A 23,386-nucleotide genomic window follows, 5' to 3' on the forward strand; every position below is an offset into this window, starting at 1 on the left:
CACTGCACTCCAGCCTGGGCAACAGAGTTAAGACCTCATCACAAAAAAATAATTTCTTCTTGAATTAAACTCTGCTCAATTCAAACACTTCCTCCTGGTGACAGGCTGGTCTTTAATGTACAACTGAGAACAAGACAGACCAGCACGTCATGCTTAATCATAATCCATTTCCAGTGAGGGCAGATCTGAATGGAACAGAACTCACAGTGAGACTGTCCCAGTTTTCTCTGAGAATTAAATGTGCTGTTTTAAATCATCCCTCTTTCAACCATTACTCTTTTGTTCCACAATTAACAAAATACTTAATTCTCTGTTGGTTAGAATTCAACACTGTATAGCAAGACACAAAACAGTGTCTATGTAGACTTCTTTATTAAGGGGGCTGCTGGTGTAGAACTGTCTACCCAACGAGACAAAAGTCCAGACATGATGTAAACAATCCACTCTCTCCAACAATAAATGTACCGTTCACATATCCTTTCTCAGTAAGGGCATACTCTTTTGAGACAAAGACTGCTTCAAGTATTAAATGAACTTACTCAAAGGCGTGTAATATATAATCATCTACCACTTTCTATTTGCATACAAATGAAGCAATTGATGTTTTTCAGTCTTCTGCTGAATGCATTTTTAGGAGCTGACCTAACTATTCTCTGAGCAAGCTAAGTATAGAGTCTTGGGTGAGTGTAGACACATGAGACTACAACTAAGTATCTGTTCCCAGGACAGAATCTCCAGCCAGGGAGACCTGACCAGATTGAATTGAGCCCCAGGAACCAAAAACGTGGAGGGGCAGGATGGATTTCATTCTCTAAAGCAGCTGATGACTGCCTGAGGTGGAAGGTATAAACTAATCTCCCTGGGATATAACAAGTATTTGAAAACGGATTTTCTACAATGAGAATGGTTTTCTTTAAGACATTTCCAAATACTGAATATTAAGGCCAAATTAATTCCATGAGAAACAAATCTTTCAATTATTATCTCTACCACCCTTCATTCCTTTTTTTTTTTTTTTTTTTTTTTGAGATGGAGTCTCGCTCTGTTGCCCAGGCTGGAGTGCAGTGACGCGATCTTGGCTCACTGCAAGCTCCACCCCCCGGGTTCACACCATTCTCCTGCCTCAGTCTCCCAAGTAGGTGGGACTACAGGTGCCCGCCACCAGGCCTGGCTAATTTTTTTTTTTTGTATTTTTAGTAGAGATGGGGTTTCACCGTGTTAGCCAAGATGGTCTTGATCTCCTGACCTCGTGATCCACCCGCTTCGGCCTCCCAAAGTGCTGGGATTACAGGCTTGAGCCGCCGCATTCTTTTATTAAAGAGATTTTTAAAAGTATACAGAATTTCTCTTTCATTACTAGTATTTACCGTGCCCATCAGAACTCCACTAATGGGCTGGGCACAGTGGCTCACGCCTGTAATACCAGCACTTTGGGAGGCCGAGGTTGGCCCATCACCTGAGGTCAGGAGTTCAAGACCAGCCTGGACAACATGGTGAAACCCCATCTCTACTAAAAATACAAAAATTAGCCAGGTGTGGTGGTGCACATCTGTAATCCCAACTACTCAGGAGGCTGAGGCATGAGAATCGTCTGAACCCAGGAAGTGGAGGATGCAGTGAGCCGACGTCGCACCACTGCACTCCAGCCTGGGCATGAGCGTGAGACTCTGTCACAAACAAACAAAAACAAAAAAAACTCCACTAATGAAAAAGGTGGGGAAAAACAATGTGTAGTTACTAATCAACAACCAAAACCACACCTCGCTGGGACCCAGAAAAGCAGGGGACCAACTAATTCTGCTAGCGGCTTGGGCAAGGGCAGCAAAGCTGCCTATCTGACTTGGTGCCGTTGGTGCCTTAACTCCTCCAGAAGCTGAGATGGAGCAGCAGAGAGGCAGAGAACACACGGATTTCCAACTGCTCCTCCCACCTCCTGCCCTCCACCACAGCCTGACAGTCTCCCGCAGGAGTAGCAGCAGCTGTGACTGCTGGGCTCCAAGATCAAGAGATACACCTGGAGAAGGCTGAGGCCACCAGAGAGGGGGCTGAAACAGTGTTTTCAGCTGAGAAAGGAGTGGCCACAGACTGCTAGAAAAGTACATGTGGCAGTTACCATGGAAACAAAGTGGCCAGATGCTGAAGAAGCACGAGTTGCCCCTCCTCACCGTGGGACCAGTTGGATGTTGGGCCCTTGATGGACAGGAGAGAAAATGGAAACCTCAATGGAGGCATCCACCACTGCTGTGTCTGGAGTTACCATGTGGGCTAAGAAACTGTCTTTGACCTCTTTCAAAGGCTGAATTCCAGAAGGCTGCTCCTCAATTATCACATTCTTCCATGTCAAAAGCCCCTGATAAGTATGGAACCTACAGAAATGTAGCTGATCGCATAGAGCATAAACTTTGTTTCTGGGCAGGAAGCTCCTCTAAACCTCTTGCTTTGTAAGAAGTAGAAGGAAGCAAACTTGCCTTAGTGATCAGTTGCGACAGCGACTGATGACCCTAAATATAATCTCCCATACTCTGCAGGAAAAAGAAATCTCAACTCAGTGATAAAATGATCTCTAGCTCCCAACACTTAACCACTGTCCTAGGCCTGATGCACCCTGAAGAAATACAGCACTGGGGATTAGGGGATGGACTTTCTCTTTTTATTTTCAGTTTCACCTCCTCAGTCTCAGCTTTCTTATTTTAACAGCCGGCCTCCTTTGTCTGGCAGAATGGATTATCTACCCCCACCATCCTTAATGTGTTTCCAGAGGCCTCTAATGAAGACCCTGAGCTTAGAAAACTCAAAACCAGTGCTTCTTTGACTCAGGTTGATTCTCTTCTATTCTTCTTTATTCAGCAGATTAGGGGCTGGGCATGGTGGCTCAGGCCTGTAATGCCAGCACTGTAGGAGGCTGAGGTGGGTGGATCACCTGAGGTCAGGAGTTTGAGACCAGCCAGGCCAACATGGTGAAACACCATCTCTACTAAAAATACAAAAATTAGCCAGGTGTGGTAGTGCATGCCTGTAGTCCCAGCTACTCAGGAGGCTGAGGCAGGAGAATCTCTTGAACCCAGGAGGCCGAGGTTGCAGTGAGGTGAGACCGCGCCACTGCACTCTAGTCTGGGTGACACAGCGAGACTCCGTCTCAAAGCAAAAAAAAAATGGAATACAAAAGAGAAGGAGAAAGCAGTAAACGGTAGCATAATTTAAGAAGCTGACCCCAGAATATATTCTGCATTCCATGTTTCTTCTATGGGGTTTAACTTCCTTTCAGCAACTTCTTCAAAGAGGCAGTTTATTCTGCAGTACACTCGTTAAGTCTCCTCTGAATACCCTAGAAAGGTTTTTCCATCAGAGCCTCTATCCAACTGGTTCCGTTCATTAGTTTAGTGGTGGCAATGACATATTCTGTACCTCCATCTTCCAACTGGGAGAGAAATCGCAGGGCAGCAATTTCAGCAAAGGTTACGCCCCCGAGGAAAAATATCAGAGTCACTCGGTTTTCTCCTGGTTGACCTAAAATTTAAACATTTCAGATTAAAAACTATTTATTACTGGTGCTCCTCTTCCCACCTCTTCAAACATTTTATCATTCACAAGAATAAACAAGTGTCTTCATCCAGACAGTTCATCTGAAACCCAGGAATACTGATTTTGATCTCAATGTTTTTTCTAACTCCTGAGATTCTCAACATAGAAGTTGAAAGCTGCTACCCCTCAGGGAATAATCCGACTCTAGTGCTTACTATATACATTAGCAACGAACAAAAGAGGTATATTTAATTCTGACTCCTAAGTGCTTTACTAAGTATTTTACAAAGCAACTGTACAATACCTGAAAACCACACTAACAGGACATAATTATCTGTAGATGCTGGACTGGGACTTACGTTTCTTCTGCAGTCCTGTGGGCAGTGGCTGTCGCTCCTCAAAGTGGGGCCCTGGGAGGATGCGGAGGACCTCCTCGATGCTCCGCCAGCCAGGTCGGGAAAGCAGCTGGGCCAGCCGCACACTGAGCGGGGCATACCCACTGTACACGTAGGATATGTCTGTGGGGTTCTGTGAGATAATTAAAGAACAAAAATCCTGTAGATACAGAGACTTAGAGCAACCTGACTGTGGCCTTTTGGGTAATCCAAAATTATTTGATTTGGATTTAAAGATAGATAAACAACCCCCACCCCTGCCATGCCCTGTTCTAATCCACCCCAGCAGAGCTCAATTTTAGCAGCCAGAGCTTCACTTTTGACTCAAATCTTGAAAAGCCACTCAAAGCAGCTCTAGGTACAGAAGATGAAAAATTACTTGGTTTGGCATGAAACTTCTTTTTTTTTTTTTTTTTTGAGACAGTCTGGCTCTGTTGCCCAGGTTGGAGTGCAGTGGTGTAATCTCGGCTCACTGCAACCTCCGCCTCCCAAGTTCAAGCAATTCTCCTGCCTCAGGCTCCCAAGGAGTTGGGATTACAGGTGTGCACCACCACTCCTGGCTCATTTTTGTATTTTTAGTAGAAATAGGGTTTCACCATGTTGGCCAGGCTGGTCTTGAACTCCCGACCTCAGGTGATCCACCTGCCTCGGCCTCCCAAAGTGTTGGGATTACAGGCCTGAGCCACTGCGTCCGGCCAGCATGAAATGTAGTGGGGGGAACTTGGCACTCCCCAGCTGAGCAATGATGTGCAGTAACCTTTGAACTCAGCAATCCTACTTTTAGGCATTAATCCTACAGAGATGCTTGCAGAACAAAAGATAATAGACCAAAGTATAAACATATTAACTGCAACACTGCATGTAATAGCAAAGACTGGAAACAACCTGAATTTCTATCAGTAGCAATCTGTTAAATCATTAAATAAGGTATAGCCTCAAAACCACTACGTAGCAATTTAGAAAAATTAAAAAGAAGGGGAAGATCACAAAAGACCCTTCAAGATCCTTTGTTAAGTGGTAGGTGGGTCAGGAGTCAGAAAGGTCAGAACAGTGAAGGCAGCTGAACTAATACGTACATGACAGACTCTAGACATTAAGGGCCTCTATTTTCCCACTGGGAAAAAACCATCCAATTTTGCTCCTGACAGAGGAGACTGTCTAGTTACGAGCTTTTGTTGCAAGAGGCAGCCTAATAAAGTCCCTTATGAAAAAACAAAAAAGACTGAAATTTAGAAACATTAGAATAAAAAATGTATAGCAAAGTGCACCCCACTTTGGAGACCAACAGTAGAGAATATGCACTCTTTATGTAAAAATGTATATGCGGCCGGGCGCGGTGGCTCAAGCCTGTAATCCCAGCACTTTGGGAGGCCGAGACGGGCGGATCACGAGGTCAGGAGTTCGAGACCATCCTGGCTAACACGGTGAAACCCCGTCTCTACTAAAAAATACAAAAAACTAGCCGGGCGAGGTGGTGGGCGCCTGTAGTCCCGGCTACTCGGGAGGCTGAGGCAGGAGAATGGCGTGAAAACCCGGGAGGCGGAGCTTGCAGTGAGCTGAGATCCGGCCACTGCACTCCACCCTGGGCGACATAGCGAGACTCCGTCTCAAAAAAAAAAAAAAAAAATGTATATGCACAGAATCTTTCTGGAAGGATAGATAAAAAACTGGCCACCGTGACTGCCTCTGAGGGGAAACGGTGGAAGGAAACTCACTTGGCCCTGATGGCCCTGCTTTTGCATAGCTTTTTTTCTTTTTCTTTTCTTTTTTTTTTTTTTTGAGATAGAGTCTCATTCTGTTGCCCATGCTGGAGTGCAGCAGTGCAATCTCAGCTCACTGTAGCCTCAACCTCTCAGGCTTAAGGGATCCTGCCACCTCAGCCTCCTGAGTACAGTAGCTGGGACTATAGGTGCATGCCCCACCATGCCCCGATCACTTTTGTATTTTTTGGTAGAGACACGGTTTCATCATGTTGGCCAGGCTGGTCTTGAACTCCTGACCTCAAGTGATCCTCCTGCCTTGGCCTCCCAAAGTGCTGGGATTACAGGTGTGAGCCACCGCGCCCATCCATGGCTGGCTTGTTTATGAGAGCTGGACGTCTCCACTGGTTCCTCTAGACACTCTCCACCCTTCTCCGCAATGCCCTATGCCCAGAGATGGACCTGTAGGTCCCACACCAACACACTCCAATGCCTTCTCTTTGGGTCTGACCAGTGCAAAGCACCAGAGTGAACTGGAGAGTGGGCAGCAGTGTGAGGACGAGGTTGTCACTGGCTGGCTTCCTCTGCTGGAGGTTGACCGTACCCTCAGCCAGAGGCCCCTCACCCCTTACCTCAACAGATGGCCCCACCACAGCTCTTCTCTCCAGGTTCTAAGATAAGTTTCTAGAATACCCCCCTCTCCTTGCTCTTCAGGCCGCATCTGGCAAGGGCTCCCTACCACACTGCCTCTTACTGGTCTCCGCTCTTCCCACATCTTTATTTATTTAAGACAGAGTCTTACTCCCTAGCTAAGGCTGGAGTGCAGTGGCGCAAACATGGTTCACTGCAACTGCCTCCTGGGCTCAGTGATCCTCTAATCACGGCCTCTCCGACTAAAGGCTCATACCACCATTGGCCTTTTTTTTTTTTTTTTGCAGATAGGGTTTTGCCACGTTGCCCAGGCTGGTCTCGAACTCCTGGACTCGAGCGATCTGACACTTCAGCCTCCCAATACACTGGGATTACAGGCATGAGCCACTGAGCCTGCCCCATATCTTTTTGTTTTTGGGGAGAGAGTCTCGCTCTGTCGCCCAGGCTGGAGTGCAATGGTGCGATCTGAGCTCACTACAATCTCCGCCTCCTGGGTTCAAGCGATTCTCCTGCCTCAGCCCCCCAAGTAGCTGCGATTACAGGTGTGCACCACAATGCCGGGCTAATTTTTGTATTTTTAGTAGAGATGGGGTTTCCCATGTTGGTCAGGCTGTTCTCAAACTCCTGAGCTCAAATGATCTGCCCGCTTTGGCCTCCCAAAGTGCTGGAATTATAGGTGTGAGCCACCGCGCCTGGCCCACATCTTTATTAAACTCTCCAGAAACTCCCCAATTTAAGAGCATTCTCTGTTTCCTTCTAGGGTTCTGATGGATACAATACATGATGCATTACTTTTTCAAAAACATTAGAAAATTGTTTTTAGAAAGCAAGGCAGATGTGTAGGTTCAGAAGCATGTGTTGTCATGTGGACGATCTAACCAGTCCCTAAGCTGAGACGAGGTGGAGAAGTGTGGCTTACTTGCTCGTTAACATCATCCATCCAGAGGCGTAATGTTTTCCGTATAGTTGGGTAATTGTTTCTGCCCCCCGTCTGCGGTTTCAGTAGGCCAGCCTTCTCCAGGTTGTGTAAGGTCAATATGTGCTCATAGCCATATGTCTGCAAGGGAAGTCATTTGGCCTTGATATAAGATCAGGAAAAGGATTTCTGCAATTTTCAAAGAAGGGCACTTCCAACAAATCAATTTGGTTTGTACCGTAGGACATGTTACCAAAGTCCAGCAATGTTAGTGGGTGGGCACAGAGGACAGGGTGGAGGGATGAAACGTGTCCTAAAACTGCTTGCCTGTTACTATAAATTCAGCTCACTGTTTCAAAGAGAAATTTAAACTTTTTTACTTTAAAGTCAGAATGTATGGACCCAATCTAAGTGAGCATCAAATAAATGATAGTATATTTTTATATGGTATATAATTAGCTCCAAAAAAGAATAAGGCATATCTACACATCCTGATAAGAAAGGTCTCCAGAATATATTAAAAAACAATAATATGCAATGTAGGATATTATTTCTATTTTTAAAAAATAGCCAAGGTCTGGGCATAGTGGCTCACACCTATAATCCCAGTAGTTTGGGAGGCCAAGGTGGGTGGATCACTTGGGGTCAGGAATTTGAGACCAGCCTGGCCAACATGGCGAAACCCTGTCTCTACTAAAAATATAAAAATTAGCTGGGCCTGGTAGCGGGTACCTGTAATCCCAGCTACTCAGGAGGCTGAGGCAGGAGAATCGCTTGAACCTAGGAGGTTACAGTGAGCCAAGATTGTGCCACTGCACTCCAGCCTGGGAAACTCTTGCTATGTTGCCTAGGCTAGTATTGGCCTCCAGCGATCATCCTGCCTCAGCCCCACAAAATATTGGGATAATAGGGCTGAGCCACTGTGCCTAGCCTGTTAGCTATTATCATCACACAAATACAATAAACAGTGATGGCTACTAAGACTAATTCCTCTAGGTGTTAAAAAATTTACAAAACAGTGGTGACAAGACACCAAAATGGCAGCATTGTATTTTTTATTTAAAAAAAAATTTTAACTTTTTATTATTATTTTTTGAGACAGTCTTACTCTGTTGCCCAGGCTGGAGAGCAGGGGCGTGATCTTGACACACTGTAACCTCCGCCTCCTGTGTTCAAGCAATTCTCCTGCCTCAGCCTCCCAAATAGCTGGGACTACAGGTGCATGCTACCATGCCTGGCTAATTTTTTTTTTTTTTTTTGAGACGGAGTCTTGCTCTGTAGCCCGGGCTGGAGTGCAGTGGCCGGATCTCAGCTCACTGCAAGCTCCGCCTCCCGGGTTTACGCCATTCTCCTGCCTCAGCCTCCTGTGTAGCTGGGACTACAGGCGCCCGCCACCTCGCCCGGCTAGTTTTTTGTATTTTTAGTAGAGACGGGGTTTCACGGTGTTAGCCAGGATGGTCTCGATCTCCTGACCTCGTGATCCGCCCGTCTCGGCCTCCCAAAGTGCTGGGATTACAGGCTTGAGCCACCGCGCCCGGCCTCCTGGCTAATTTTTAAATTTTTGGTAGAGATGGGGTTTCACCATGTTGGCCAGGCTGGTCTCAAAGTCCTAACCTCAAGTGATCCACCTGCTTCGGCCTCCCAAAGTGCTGGGATTACAGGCATAAGCCACTGTGCCCGCCCCATGAAGTATTTTTTAAAAAGATGCTGTCCTCCTTGGCAAATTAATAATTTGAAAATATACTTACCTGGAGAATCTCTCTTTTGTAATAATCCAAAACTTTTTGTTTGAGCCCACTATTACACACGGATTGGAGGCAAACTAATCTTAACACCTTGATCAACGAGTGCTTTTGGGCGATACAATCCTCAATGTAATTGTTGACCTAGAAATAAAGTAGTGTACATATACATTTACATATACATATACACATACATGTACATATACACACATGCACACACACAATGCATGGTTTGGGAACTTAACTTGATGTTTATTATTTTTCAAAGTCCAATAAAGGAGATATGTGGGAAAATGAGCTGTTTTTCCACAGTCCAACCCTTTCCTGAAATAGCTCTGCTAGCCCCAGCCACATACACACCCTGGCCACCACACAGACACACAGAGACACACACACACACACACACACACACACACACACACACTCAGTGATCAGGCCAAGTCACTGGAGCCCAAGGCTGCTGAGAATACAATTGGTCACTCCCTATGCCTGTCTGGACACATCTGTCTCTAAGGACACGCTTCTGAGAGGCTACCGGATGCCTACTCCATTTCAATAGTATCAACAACTAACCTAACAAAAAGTATCAGTAATTGTTTTATGTTAGGAATTTTCATAAAGTGAATAAAATTTGTTAATATTAAGAGCTACTTAAAGGAGTTATATAAGAAACTCTTTCAAAAGAGCAAATACCTTAATTTATCTAATACGGTCTTAAAGAGATTTGATTTTAGGGGCTGGGTCTCATCTTGCCATGTATGGCAGAAAGTGTCTTGCACAGAATAATGTTAAATATCTGTTACTTGATAAAATCTACACTTGCACATTTTGCATTTGCTCTTTTTTTTTTTTTTTTTTTTTTGAGAGGGAGTCTGGCTCTGTCGCCCAGGCTGGAGTGCAGTGGCCGGATCTCAGCTCACTGCAAGCTCCGCCTCCCGGGTTCACGCCATTCTCCTGCCTCAGCCTCCTGAGTAGCTGGGACTACAGGCGCCCGCCACCTCGCCCGGCTAGTTTTTTTTTGTATTTTGTAGTAGAGATGGGGTTTCACCGTGTTAGCCAGGATGGTCTTGATCTCCTGACCTCGTGATCCGCCCGTCTCGGCCTCCCAAAGTGCTGGGATTACAGGCTTGAGCCACCGCGCCCGGCCTGCATTTGCTCTTAAAAATATTTAAGTGGCTGGGTGCAGTGGCTCACTCCTGTAATCCCAGAACTTTGGGAGGCTGAGGTGGGCAGATTACAAGGTCAGGAAATGGAGACCATCCTGGCTAACATGGTGAAACCCTGTCTCTACTAAAAATACAAAAAATTAGCTAGGCATGGTGGCAGGTGCCTGTAGTCCCAGCTACTCGGGAGGCTGAGGCAGAAAAATGGTGTGAACCCGGGAGGCGGAGCTTGCAGTGAGTGGAGATCGTGCCACTGCACTCTAACCTGGGTGACAGAGCGAGCTGGGCGACAGAGTGAGACTCCATCTCAAAAAAAAAAAAAAAAAAAAAAAAAAAACTTAGGCAAGGCATGGGAATCGAAGCAGTTGGTTTTCTGGCTATAATCTGAGGTTTAATAAGTTTTCAATTACTTGCTAAAGAGGTTTTTTTGTCCACATACCTTATCAGTGTCTATTCCAGACATAAACTCCTGTTCCACGGTTAATTTATCAAAGAAGTCTTCAGAAGCTAAAATGAAATTAGCAAATTTGCAACTTAGAAATTAAATGTTAATCTACTTGAGTGGCATGCTTTTATACATAGAGCACGATTCAGAAACTAGACATGTAGCTGGGCACGGTGGCTCACACCTGTAATCTCAGCATTGTGGGAGGCCGAAGTGGGTGGATCACTTCAGGCCAGAAGTTCAAGACCAGCCTGACCAACATGGCCAAACCCCATCTCTGCCAAAAATACAAAAATTAGCTGGGTGTGGTGGTGCACACCTGTAGTCCCAGCTACTCGGGAGGCTGAGGCACAAGAATCACTTAAGCGGGGAGTGGAGTTTACAGTGAGCCAAGATCGTGCTACTGCATTCCAGCCTGGGCAACAGAGTGAGACTCTGTCTCAAAAGAAAGGAAACCAGACATCAAGCAAAAAAGCAAGCAAGCAATAAGTTTAAGTCATCACCTGAAGAAAATCTTCTAGGAAACGTGGAGAACCCTAGGCCTCTGCACTCCTAAGTTACACTGAGATACAGTCAACAACAGTGCTCCTTTGTATCCTTAGGATCTTAGTACATACCCCAGAATAAGCGTCAGTATGAATGAAAGCTAATTTCTCAAGAACATTTCATTTTCATCATTAGGTTCAACCCAATTTCAACTAGTTTCCACTTCTATGAACAGGAAAACAAAGGACTGATTTTCCAATACTGTGATTTGGTTAATATTCGAAGTATACTTCATAAAACAATCTCCTATTCAGCTCTTATAGCCCTGTGTTGTAATGAACAAACTCATGTCTGCTTTAATAGGTGTCTTCTGAGCTCTTTCAAAATACTTAACATATACTCTTTGTACCAATTCTGCACAGAGTATTCAAGGGAAGAACACGAGCCAATTAAGTAATCCTTCAAAAAAGGAAAAAAGCGGCTGGCCGCGATGGCTCACGCCTGTAATCCCAGCACTTTGGGAGCCGAGGCAGGTGCATTACCTGGGGTTAAGAGTTCGAGACCAGCCTGACCAACATGGTGAAACTCCAACTCTACTAAAAATACAAAATAAGCCGGGCATGGTGGTGCATCCCTGTAAAACCAGCTACACGGGAGGCTGAGGCAGAAGAATCGCTTGAACCTGGGAGGCAGAGGTTGTAGTGAGCTGAGATTGTGCCATTGCACTCCAGCCTGGGCAACAAGAGCAAAACTCTGTCCCCCCCCGCAAAAAAAAAAAAAGAAAGAAAAAAGCTAGACTAAAAAAATTAACCATCTCAAATTATGATGGCAAACTTATAGATAATTTTTTTCTCTTATCTACATTCCAAATATTTTTCATATAAATTATAATGAAAAAATTTGAGTTAACAAGTGGACCCTTCCTCCCTCCCTCTCTCTTTTACTCTTTCGAGACAAGAGTCCTGCTCTGTCGCCTGGTTCAAGCAATTCTGCCTCAGCCTCCCGAGTAGCTGGGATTACAAGTGCCCGCCACCACGCCCGGCTAATTTTTATATTTTTAATAGAGATAGTGTTTCACTATGTTGGTCAGGCTGGTCTCAAACTCCCGACCTCAGGTCATCTGCCTGTCTTGGACTCCCGAAGTGCTGGGATTACAGGCATGAGCCACCAAGCCCCGCCTGGAACATTCTTAACTATTAACATATGTACACTTCATTAACGCTGAGAAGAACACGTGGTACTAAGACAGAGCTGACTCCCCCAGGAGGCATTGTGGTGTTGATGACCTAGGTGTCAAACCTAGGTTGTATGTGCAAGTAGCCCCAGATTGAAACAATCATTACAAAGGATACTCACTAGTGACATCTTTGATCAATTCTGCAATTGAGGTATGGTTTGCAAGCGAGCCCCTTGCTGCCTGCATGTGGGGCAACTGGGAAACGAACTGCTTGATCTCCCCCACGGTCTTAGCATTGTGTCTTTCCTGAAATAAACAAGAGAGCAGTGCCTCAAGCAGGGAAGACAGTTTATTTATTTTATTTTTTTGAGAGGGACTCTCACTGTGTTGCCCAGGCTGGAGTGCAGTGGCGTGATCTCGGCTCACTGCGACCTCCACCTCCCGGATTCAAGAGATTCTCATGCCTCAGCCTCCTGAGTAGCTGGGTAACAGGTGACCGCCACCATGCCCAACTAATTTTTGTATTTTTAGTAGAGATGGGGTTTCACCACATTGGTCAGGCTGGTCTCGAACTCCTGACCTCAGGTGATCCACTTACCTTGGCCTCCCAAAATGTTAGGATTACAGGTGTGAGCCACCGTGCCCGGCCAATATTTTTTTTTTTTTTGAGACGGAGTCTCGCTCTGGAGTGCGGTGGCCGAATCTCAGCTCACTGCAAGCTCCGCCTCCCAGGTTTACGCCATTCTCCTGCCTCATTCTCTTGAGTAGCTGGGACTACAGGCACCCGCCACCTCGCCCGGCTAGTTTTTTGTATTTTTTAGTAGAGACAGGGTTTCACCATGTTAGCCAGGACGGTCTCGATTTCCTGACCTTGTGATCCGCCCGTCTCGACCTCCCAAAGTGCTGGGATTACAGGCTTGAGCCACCACGCCCGGCCGCCCGGCCGATATTTTAAGTGCTCTGTTTTTTGTATTGTTCAGAGGATGTTTCATTTATATTAATGAGAAAGGAAGAATGGAATATAAATAAATCAGGGCAAACACAGCTCCAACAGTATATAGAAAAACAGAAAAGAAAAAGTATATATATCACTGAAATACAGAGTTCATGGTGCCTGTCTCCTGAATTAGCACTTCTTTAGAAAAGCAAATGCCTCAGAGTCTGTCTTCCAATGTACCAGCTCACACATTGTGTCAGTATTTTGTGGACATCTGAGTATTGGTGAAAGATAGTATTATATAAATCATACAAATTTCCGAGTAAAAAACTAAGACAAAAAATTATGCTCAGAGGGTATCATAAAGAGGAAAGGTGTCCTATGTAATAGAAAAAAATCCATTTTTTCTGTTGACCCTCAGTCTTTTATTTGATGTCGAGACAGGGTCTCTCTGTCGCCCAGGATGGAGTGCACTAGTGTCATCACAGCTCACGGCAGCCTCTGTCTCCTAGGCTCCCACCTCAGCCTCCCGAGGAGCTGGGATTACAGGCACACGCCACTGCCCAGCTAGTTTAAAAAAAAAAAAAAAAGTTTTGTAGAGACAGTGTCTTGCTGTGTTGCCCAGGCTGGTCTAGAACTTCTGGGCTCAAGCGATCCTCCTGCCTCAGCCTCTGATAGTGCTGGGATGACAGGCGAGAGCCACTGTGCCTGGCCTGAACCTTAGTCTTGAGTATAGTCTATGAACAAAGCAAACCTAGCTTGGTGATGATGATATTTTTTGGCAAAATTTAATAAACCAAAAGTAACTTCAGAAATATGAAAATCAATTACTGAATATAATTCCTGAGAAAGATAAAATCTGGAATTACATGGCTGAGTTCCAAGCCAGCCTGGGTAACACAGGAAGTCCCCGTCTCTACAGAAAACAAAACAAAACAAAAAAACAACAAAAAACTTGGCTGGGCATGATGGCATGTGACTGTGGTCCCAGCTACTCGGGAGGCTGAGGTGGGAGGATTGCTTGAGTCTGGGAGGTAGCAGCTCCAGTAAGCCGTGATTGTACCACTACATCCATCCTGGAAGACAAAGTGAGACTGTGTCTCAAAAAAAAAAAAAAAAAAAAAAAAACCTGGAACTACATACTCAGCGAAAAATTCATTCTCAAAAACTTCCAATTTATGTTTCCAAAGTCGAAATATTCAAACTTTATGATCTTGTTGAATTCCCAAGTTTCAAAAAGGAGCCTGAGCAAGAATAAACTAGTGAACGGGCAAGAGGAGGTAGGAAGGTGATAATAAAGCCACCAATTTCAAAGCTCTGGGTTGCTGGGAATTTCAGTCTCATTATCACCTGCCACATGTGCTGAGTTTCCCTGCCACATTCACACTGGCTAAACTGGAGTTTTCAGCATGAAGCACAGGTTCTATCATAGAGGATCTTTTATTTATAGTATGGATGGCTTCCTCTTACGTGAGGTAGGAAATAGGACAATAAAGCAAATGTTTATGATGGAAGTCTGTAAACTGCACACACTTGTGCCTCCACCTACCTCCCACACAAAAAGAACTTTACACAACGCGGGTCTGAGAAAGTTTAAAATGAAAGAAAACTTTGGATCTTCCAATACTGAATCTGCAGTTACTGAAGATGAGAAAAGTTGCATTGAAGCCTGGTTTAATGGCTACATATTTTTAGAGCTCTCATTCCCCTCAGGGATGGGCATCTACCTGAGACCTAGAGTTGCAGAATGACACCCAAAACTTGCCTCACCTCGAATGCCGCTGAGATGATCTTTGCTTTCTTGCTGAGCACAGAGCCCACCGCATTGAAGTTCTTGTCTCGGATCTCAGCATACAGCTCCTCTGCAGAATTCAGCTGCAGCTTCTTTGCTTCCGTGGGGAGGTCCTTACCACCATCGCCCTGTTTCTTAGGTGCAAATTTCTCTGGAGGTAATTTCACATAACCTGAGAAGCAATGGAAGGGAATAAGCACCTGTGTGCAATGACTGGAAGAACCAATCAAGCGGCCAAGCACAAAACAATTTCCCTCAGGAGAAAATGGAAGATGGCAAATGACACATAGCTCTGAGCTTTTGATTTTCCATGATCAACGTACAGGAAGTAGTGACTCTAATATTGATACCACAGTTCTAATTAACTTTGGGGCACCTATATAAACCACATGCAGCACTGTCTACCTCCTAAATTTATTCAGCGATTAGGTCACTTTTCTACTCAGAAAACTTTCAAGGATCTCCCCATTGACTTTTAGTGTTTTTTCAAACTACATCATGTTCCATTAGTGGATCATGAAATCAAGCTGGTGGGTTGCAAGTAGCATCTTAAAAACAAAACCAAGACAAAACAAAACAAAACAGCAGTACTAAAAACAGCGAAGAGCAGAAAGTACAAAAGCTTATCACATGACGTTAGAGAAACTAGTGGTGACTTCGGTTTTTTTTTAAATAAAACTTTTGTTTCAGTTTCACATGCACACATATACATACATGTATGTACTGGGTCATGATATAAAATATATTTCTTACTGTGGGTTGGAATCCAAAATAGTTTAAAAGCCATTCTAGAACAAGAATTAGAAACTATGATCTGAGGGCCAAACTCTGCTCACTCTTTTTTTTTTTGAGACGGAATTTCACTCTTGTCACCCAGGCTTGAGTGCAATGGCATGATCTTGGCTCACTGCAACCTCCGCCTCCTGGGTTCAAGTGATTCTCCTGCCTCAGTCTCCTGAGTAGCTGGGATTATAGGCACCTGCCACTACGCCCTGCTAATTTTTTTGTATTTTTAGTACAGACAGGATTTCACCATGTTGGCCAGGCTGGTCTCGAACTCCTGACTTCAGGTGAGCCACTTGCCTTGGCCTCCCACAGTGCGAGATTATAGGCATGAGCCACCACGCCCAGCCCACTTTCTGTTTTTGTAAATAAAGTTTTATTGGCACACGGCCACAGCTATTCTTTTTGTATTGTCTATGGCTTCTTTCACATTACAATGACAGAGACAAGGAGGTTCCTCTGTATGACTTGCGCTGTGTAACAAGCGAAAGCCTAAAATACTTACTATCTGGGTCTTTATAGAAAAAGTTGTACACCCTGATCTAGAATAAGCTTCCAAATTCCTTAGCATGGGAGTCTTAATTTCCTTCTCCCTACTCTGCTCCTGCCAAGCCAAGTGAGTCTCTATTTCCCAGGAACACCCCACATGTGCTCATGAACTACTGATGGCATAGAGCTGGTGTAACTCTGTAGTAAAGCAATTTGGCAACACGTACCAAGTGCCTTTCACCCCAAAAATCCTGCATCAGGGAATCCAGGGAAAGAAAATAATCTGATATATGAAAAAAATCTTATATAGGCTGGGCATGGTGGCTCACGCCTGTAATCCCAGCACTGTGAGAGGCTTAGGTGGGAGGTTCTCTCTCTCTCTCTTATTTTATTTATTTATTTAAGAGGGAGTCTTGCTCTCTTGCCCAGGCTGGAGTGCAGTGGCGTGATCTCAGCTCACTACAACTTCCACCTCTCAGGTTCAAGTGATTCTCCTGCCTCATCCTCCCGAGTAGCTAGGATTACAAGTGCCCGCCACCACATCTGACTAATTTTTGTATTTTGAGTAGAGACGTGTTTCGCCATTTTGGCCAGGCTGGTCTCGAACTCCTGACCTCAGGTGATCCGCCCACCTCAGCCTCCCAAAGTGCTGGGATTACAGGCGTGAGCCCCCATGCCCAGCCACTTCTTTTTTTTTAAATTGAGAGAGTCTCACTTTGTCACCCAGACTGAAGTGTAGTGGGACGATCTCGGCTCATTGCAACCTTTTTACCTCCTAGGTTCAAGTGATTCTCCTGCCTCAGCCTCCCAAGTAGCTGGGATTACAGGTGCACACCACCATGCCCGCCTGATTTTTGTATTTTTAGTAGAGACAGGGTTTCGCCATGTTGGCCAGGCTGGTCTCAAACTCCTGACCTCAAGTGGTCTGCCTGCTTCAGCCTCCTAAAGTGTTGGGATTACAGGCATGAGCCACCACACCTGGCCTGGGAGGATCTTTTGGGCCTAGTTCAAGACCAACGGGGGGGCAACATAGAGAGACCCTATCTCTGCAAAATCGTGAAAAGTTAGCTGGGCGTGGTGGTGCATGCCTATAGTCTCAGCTACTTGGGAGGCCGAGGTGGAAGGACTGCTTGAGCCCAGAAGGTCAAGGCAGTAGTGAGGTATGATCACGCCACTGTTCTCTAGTCTGGGTGACAGAGTGAAACCCCGTCTCAAAAACAACAACATTGGCTGCGCATGGTGGCTCAGGCCTGTAATCCCAGGAATTTAGGAGTCTGAGGAGGGTGAATTGCTTGAGTTCAGGAGTTCGAGAACAGCCTGGGCAACATGGTGAAACCCGTCTCTATTAAAAACAAACAAACAAAAAACAAAAACAACAAAAACCCCACTTATGTATACAGATGTTTTTATAATCACATACACAAAACCTAAAATGCCCAGCATTAGAGGAATGACTCTGTAAACTAGGGTTTAAATATACTATGAATTTTCCTTTTTTTTTCTGAGATGGAGTTTCACTCGTTGCCCAGGCTGGAGTGCAATGGCGCGATTTCGGCTTACTGCCAACCTCTACCTCCCAGGTTCAAGCAATTCTCCTGCCGCAGCCTCCCAAGTAGCTGGGATTAGAGCCGCCCGCCACCACACCCGGCTAATTTTTTTTTTTTTTAGTAGAGACAGGGTTTCACCATGTTGGTCAGGCTGGTCTCGAACTCCTGACCTCAGGTGATTGGCCTGCCTTGGCCTACCAAAGTGCTGGAATTACAGGCATGAGCCACTATGCCTGGCCTATACTGTGGACTTTAACATAACGATTACAGTATACATACACTGGGAAAATGCTCATTAGCATCCCAAATCAAAACTCAGGTTTGAAACTATTTGTGCAACCTGATTCCATTTTTTGTTAACTAAAGTAAACTACACAAGGGGAAAAAAAGACTAGGAAATGATACCACAATATTAACAGTGGTTGTCCCAAGGTTTGGGGCCACAGGGTAGGGCTGGAGGATAATAAGGGATCTATGTTTTCTTCTATTTTTCCAATTTTTTTCTTAATCAATGTTTGACTTACATTACAAAAAAACTTGCTACAAGGAGGATGGGAATTTATACATATTTTTTCTCTTCCTGGAAAATCCCTTCCCACCTCTCACCTCTCCTATACAGCTATCCCCCTCTCCCCCTGCCACTCCCCATCCTGAACTTCAGAACTCTTCTCTCATGCCTTCCTGGGTGGTACAAGCTCTGGGACCACCCTGTTTCTTTGATTTCCACCCATGACCCAGCATAGGGCTCTCCTGAAATAAATTCCTCTGTCAATAAATAAGGTTTTAAAAAGTATTAAAGGTGCCATTTTTTGGACAAATAACAGTAATAAAAAGACTTTACAATCTTACCACTAAAGACCTTGAGGAGGCATGTGGAAACGCCTCTTCATGTCTCTCTCTCCATTCCCTCACCCACGTCATTCATTCATCCATTCTTGTGGTAAACGGCACGTAATATAAAAATTACTACTTTGTCTTACAGTGAATATCCAGTAGCATTTAGTACATATACAACATGGTAGGACCACAGCCAGTATCTAGTTCCACACTTTTTCATCCTAAAGGGAAACCTCGTAGCCAGTAAGTGGTGGCTCCCCATCCCCTTCCCGCAGTCCTGGCAACCACGGGTCCGTTTCCCTCTGAATTTCAGACCTTTCCTCCCTTCCTTTCTTTCTAAATATTTTTAAAAATTTTCACCTATTTTATTATTATTTTTTTGAGACAGCGTCTCACTCTGTTGCCCAGGCTGGAGTGCAGTGGTGCGATCTTGGCTCACTGCAAGCTCCGCCTCCTAAGTTCAAGTGATTCTCATGCCTCAGCCTCCTGAGTAGCTGGTACTATAGGCATGCGCCACCAAATCCAGCTGTGTGTGTGTGTGTGTGTGTGTGTGTGTATTTTTAGTAGCAATGGGGTTTCACCATATTGGTCAGGCTGGTCTCAAACTCCCGATCTCAAGTGATCTGCCTGCCTTGGCCTCCCAAAGTGCTGGGGTTACCAGCATGAGCCACTGCACCCGGCCTCATCTTTCTTCCACATCCCTCTCCTCCGGCCTTCCCTTGGCTCCGTGTGGCCTCATTCAGGATGGCAATAGAGGCTGGGGACTACGCAGATGAGGGAAGAAGGCCAGGCTGAGACAGGTGTGGGGGTCTGTGGTGAGGCAGGGAGTTCTAGAGGCACTAGGTCCTGGCCACCAGTGGGAGCGTGGCCTCTTGCCAGTGCTTCCAGTATTTTTCAAGTCATGGCATAATTCAGGATTATTACTTAAAATGTATCACATTTAAAAACTGACAGAAATAAATACCATGTGGGCCAAAACCAGTCAAACCAAACACGCCTGTGATCTCTGACCTACTCACTCACCAAGGCCAAGCTCTAGCCAGCCATCCACATTTTCCATCGAGTGGCCTCGACCTTCTGTACCAGTTGTTTTTCTTTTTTTTTTTTTTTTAAGACAGAGTCTCACTCTGTCGCCCAAGCTGGGGTGCAGTGGCGCGATCTTGGCTCACTGCAACCTCCGCCTCCCAGGTTCACGCCATTCTCCTGCCTCAGACTCCCGAGTAGCTGGGATTACAGGCACCTGCCACCATCTCCGGCTAAGTTTTTGTATTTTTAGTACAGATGGGGTTTCACTGTGTTAGCCAGGAGGGTCTTGATCTCCTGACCTTGTGATCCACCCGCCTCAGCCTCCCAAAGTGCTGGGATTAGAGGCGTGAGCCACCGCGCCCAGCCCTGTATCAGCCGATTTTCTAAAATATTTCTCCAGCCATGCGTTCCACTCAACCACACTGTTTGGCTCGTCATGACTTGTGTATGATACCGCCTGCCCCTGCCCCAGGATCTTCATCTAAACTCTCCGTGTCTTTCCAAACCCAGCACAAATGCCACTGCTTCCACCACCTTCCTCAACTACTGCTGGCCGCAAGGATGTGTGCATTGCAAATGCCAGTGCCCTCTGTGGGAGACCCCCGGCCTCTGCTCACAGGGGACAATGACAGGTCTGGGCACTAAACTTCCGGCCAACTCTTGTGTCACTGACAACTGCAGTTTGCTCAGATGTCACTGAATCCTAGTGTCTGAAAGTCAGAGGTCAGTATTTTCATTGTTTCAAGGGTTCTTGGATTTCTATGTAAAGGAAGCAGCTTTCTAACAGCCTTTGGAGGCATGGTCTGAGTATTCTGCCTCCAGTTATTTCTGGTTTTTATGGTATTCTTAGTTATTTTTTGTAGATATAAATATAGTTTGGAACACACATATATACGCAGACACATATATAACAATTTCTAACTGAAATAGACATGGCTATGCAGTTTTTCATGTTCCACATTTATTATTTTGATGGTTCCATAGTATTTTCTTTTTTTTTGAGACGGAGTCTCACTCTGTCAGCAGGCTGGAGTACAGCGGCACTATCTCAGCTCATGGCAACCTCCTCCTCCTGGGTTCGAGCAATTCTCTCACCTCAGCATCCCAAGTAGCTGGGGCTACAAGAACGCGCCACCACACCCGGCTAATTTTTTGTATTTTTAGTAGAGACAGGGGTCTCATCATGTTTGCCAGGCTGGTCTCGAACTCCTGACCTCAAGTGATCTACCTACCTTGGCTTCCCAAAGTGCTGGGATTACAAGTGTGAGCCACCATGCCCAGGTGGTTCCATAATATTTTATAATGTACTCATCCACTGAAATTGTTTGGAAAATTCTGGTAAGAAAATGGAAATCGAAATTTTTATGCAAACCTCACTGATCCCCTTTTTTGGAATGATTCCTCAATGCACGTTCTTAGGCTTTGGGCTTTCTTGGGCCAAGGGTTAGAAAAGTTTTATGTGTTGCTAAATTGCTAACAAAAAGGTCTATATTAATGTACACTTTGAATCATTAAAATTAGATCTCTGACTTCAAATTATGCTAAGTGTGCAATATACAAACAGTAGTCTCCACAAAGGATATTCTTCTCATATTACCTATTAGTGAAAACAGATGTCACGTACTTACTGTTCTGAATGCCATAAATTTCATCAATGAGTCCTTCATATGTCAGCTGAGTGGCAAGAGGTGTTAATAAATCCACATTCCGATCAAGCAACAAGAGATTATCAAAAACGGGAAATATTGAATTCTGGCTTCCTGTAAACTCTCTCTTCATCCTGATCATCATATTGGCCACTTGCTGGAAACAAAACATTGGATGAGGTGGGGCCCTCCTGGGAATGAGCAGATGTGAAAATCTGTCTAAAACCAGCAAGGCAATCAAAAAAGTGAAAAAGGAGAAAAACTGGAAGAGTGCATTGCTAAGAAACAAGCAGCTCTAGAAAAGCACCTTGCTGTTGGCACCCATCCCAACACTTGCGCCAAGGAAGCTGCCATTTGCCAATGAGGCATAAAATCAGATCAGTATATTCTTGTGATTAGCAGTAGTTATGTTCTATGAAGTCACTGCGAACACTAAATTAGCAAAGATGCAACCATTGGTCCTGGGAGAAATGCAGACTTAGGTTCCTAGGAGCCTCTGGTCTCAATGTTTTTGTCATTCGATCAATACATAACCCAGTTTTATATGTGTTTCTGCTTAAAGATGCCTGACTTAACATAATTATTGATCATTCACACTGAACTGACAGCCAGCAGCTCTGTGACTCATGCCTGAATGAAGCGTCTCTGACACACATAATGTCTCTGCCAGGCACACCACAGCCTTCTTGTGCACAGGACACCAGACTGCACCTCAGCCCTACGTTTGGGGGCCATTTTAAACAGTGAAATCACCAAAAAAAGTACAGATGTGTGGAAAACATGACAGTGAGACTGTGAAAAGGACACTTGTTTGCAGTCCGAGAGCTGAAATGGGAAGGTGGAGTGTCACCTGCCTCAGCTGGGAACATGCACAGTGGTTACTCAAACTGTCACCACTGTGCACGCCCACAAAAGCACCATGAGTACTGACTTGGAGGCTTATAAGTGCATTTTAATCAGTAGGCAAATTCATGAGTACAGTATTCGTAAATAATTAAGATCAACAGAATTTGTTTGTAAGGAGCTTCCCGTTCCTCCTCCCTTCTGGGGTGTGAAGGGCCCCTTCTTTACCACCAGAAAGCAGCTGGTTCTTACCCGAGCGCATTCTCCTTTCCCAAAGATCTGGGGGATCGTTCCGTACAGAGCTTGCAGGGTCATCAGCCCCTTGGCTGCATGGTACAGGCTTGTCTGGTCACCCTCCAGGTAGCACTCCTGTGAGGGGAAAGGCCAATTACTGCCAGGCCATGGGGGCCTCCCAGGGGTCCATCTCTGTTCCTGGGGCTGGGGTGCACCAACAGACAATAAAATCATTTCCAGTTATTTCACACTGTGCCAGGAAAATTGGGAACTCAAGTTCATTTTCCAAAACTGCTGCCTGTCAGACCAGGCCCTGAGGCTGGCAACCCCAGGGTGGATGCAGCCCTGGAAGCACCTCTCCTGGGCAGAGCCGGGGCTTCTGGGAGAAACTGTTCACCCAGCATGCCAGCTCTTCTGAATAAGCTCTTAAATAAAAGACGGAAGAATACAGACTTACACTGAACGATGGGTTCCCATTCACTGGTGAGAGTAAACTCTGGCAGGACATGCTGGGAGAGCCACATGCTAATTACCGAGAAATACAAAAGACCACAGGACAGAATACTTCATTGTTTTTACAAAGGATGAGGCAGATTTTCATGACACCTGACAACTGAAGGCCACAATCTCTTATGATCTCCTTTTATAAAAAATATATATATTTGCACTGAAAAAAGGACCTCCAAATACACACAAAACCACCTGGGAAGGCTAGATGAATGGCTGTAACCCCAGCACTTTGGGAGGCCAAGACAGGAGGATCGCTTGAGCTCTGGAGTTTGAGACCAGCCTGGGCAACATAGTGAGACCCTGTATCTACACAAAATTAAATTAGCCAAGGATAGTGGTACGCATCTGTATCCGAGCTACTCAGGAGGATAAGGCAGGAGGATCACCAGAGCCCAGGGGTTTGAGGCTGTAGTGAGCTATGATCGCACTGTCACACTCCCCTCTGGGCAACAGAGCAAGACCCTACCCCTTTAAAAAAAAAAAAAAGAAAAAAAGATGGAGAGAGAGAAAAAACCCACCTGCGAAGTGAGAGGAGGGAAGCGGTC

General features: G+C 45.3%; 1 protein-coding gene across 4 annotated transcripts in view; it reads right to left on the minus strand.

Annotated features, from left to right (window-relative positions):
- Positions 1-2,628: 2,628 nt before the first annotated feature.
- VPS33A (VPS33A core subunit of CORVET and HOPS complexes) overlaps positions 2,629-23,386 on the minus strand; it is a 35,403-nt gene continuing 14,645 nt past the window's right edge. For 2 of the 4 annotated variants that reach the window (XM_074008214.1, XM_005572488.3), the window contains 9 exons: positions 22,350-22,466; positions 21,237-21,411; positions 14,905-15,098; positions 12,377-12,503; positions 10,529-10,596; positions 8,933-9,070; positions 7,188-7,325; positions 3,882-4,050; positions 2,629-3,507 (listed from right to left, as the gene is read on the minus strand). In XM_074008214.1, the coding sequence (XP_073864315.1) occupies positions 3,326-3,507; positions 3,882-4,050; positions 7,188-7,325; positions 8,933-9,070; positions 10,529-10,596; positions 12,377-12,503; positions 14,905-15,098; positions 21,237-21,411; positions 22,350-22,466 (1,308 nt within the window). In that variant the 3' untranslated portion in view covers positions 2,629-3,325. Of the gene's footprint in view, positions 3,508-3,881; positions 4,051-7,187; positions 7,326-8,932; positions 9,071-10,528; positions 10,597-12,376; positions 12,504-14,904; positions 15,099-21,236; positions 21,412-22,349; positions 22,536-23,386 lie in introns of all 4 variants that reach the window. The other 2 variants (XM_074008213.1, XM_045366160.2) reach the window with 1 other exon arrangement.

This window comes from Macaca fascicularis, chromosome 11 (genome assembly GCF_037993035.2).
Source record: "Macaca fascicularis isolate 582-1 chromosome 11, T2T-MFA8v1.1".
NCBI lineage: Eukaryota > Metazoa > Chordata > Mammalia > Primates > Cercopithecidae > Macaca > Macaca fascicularis.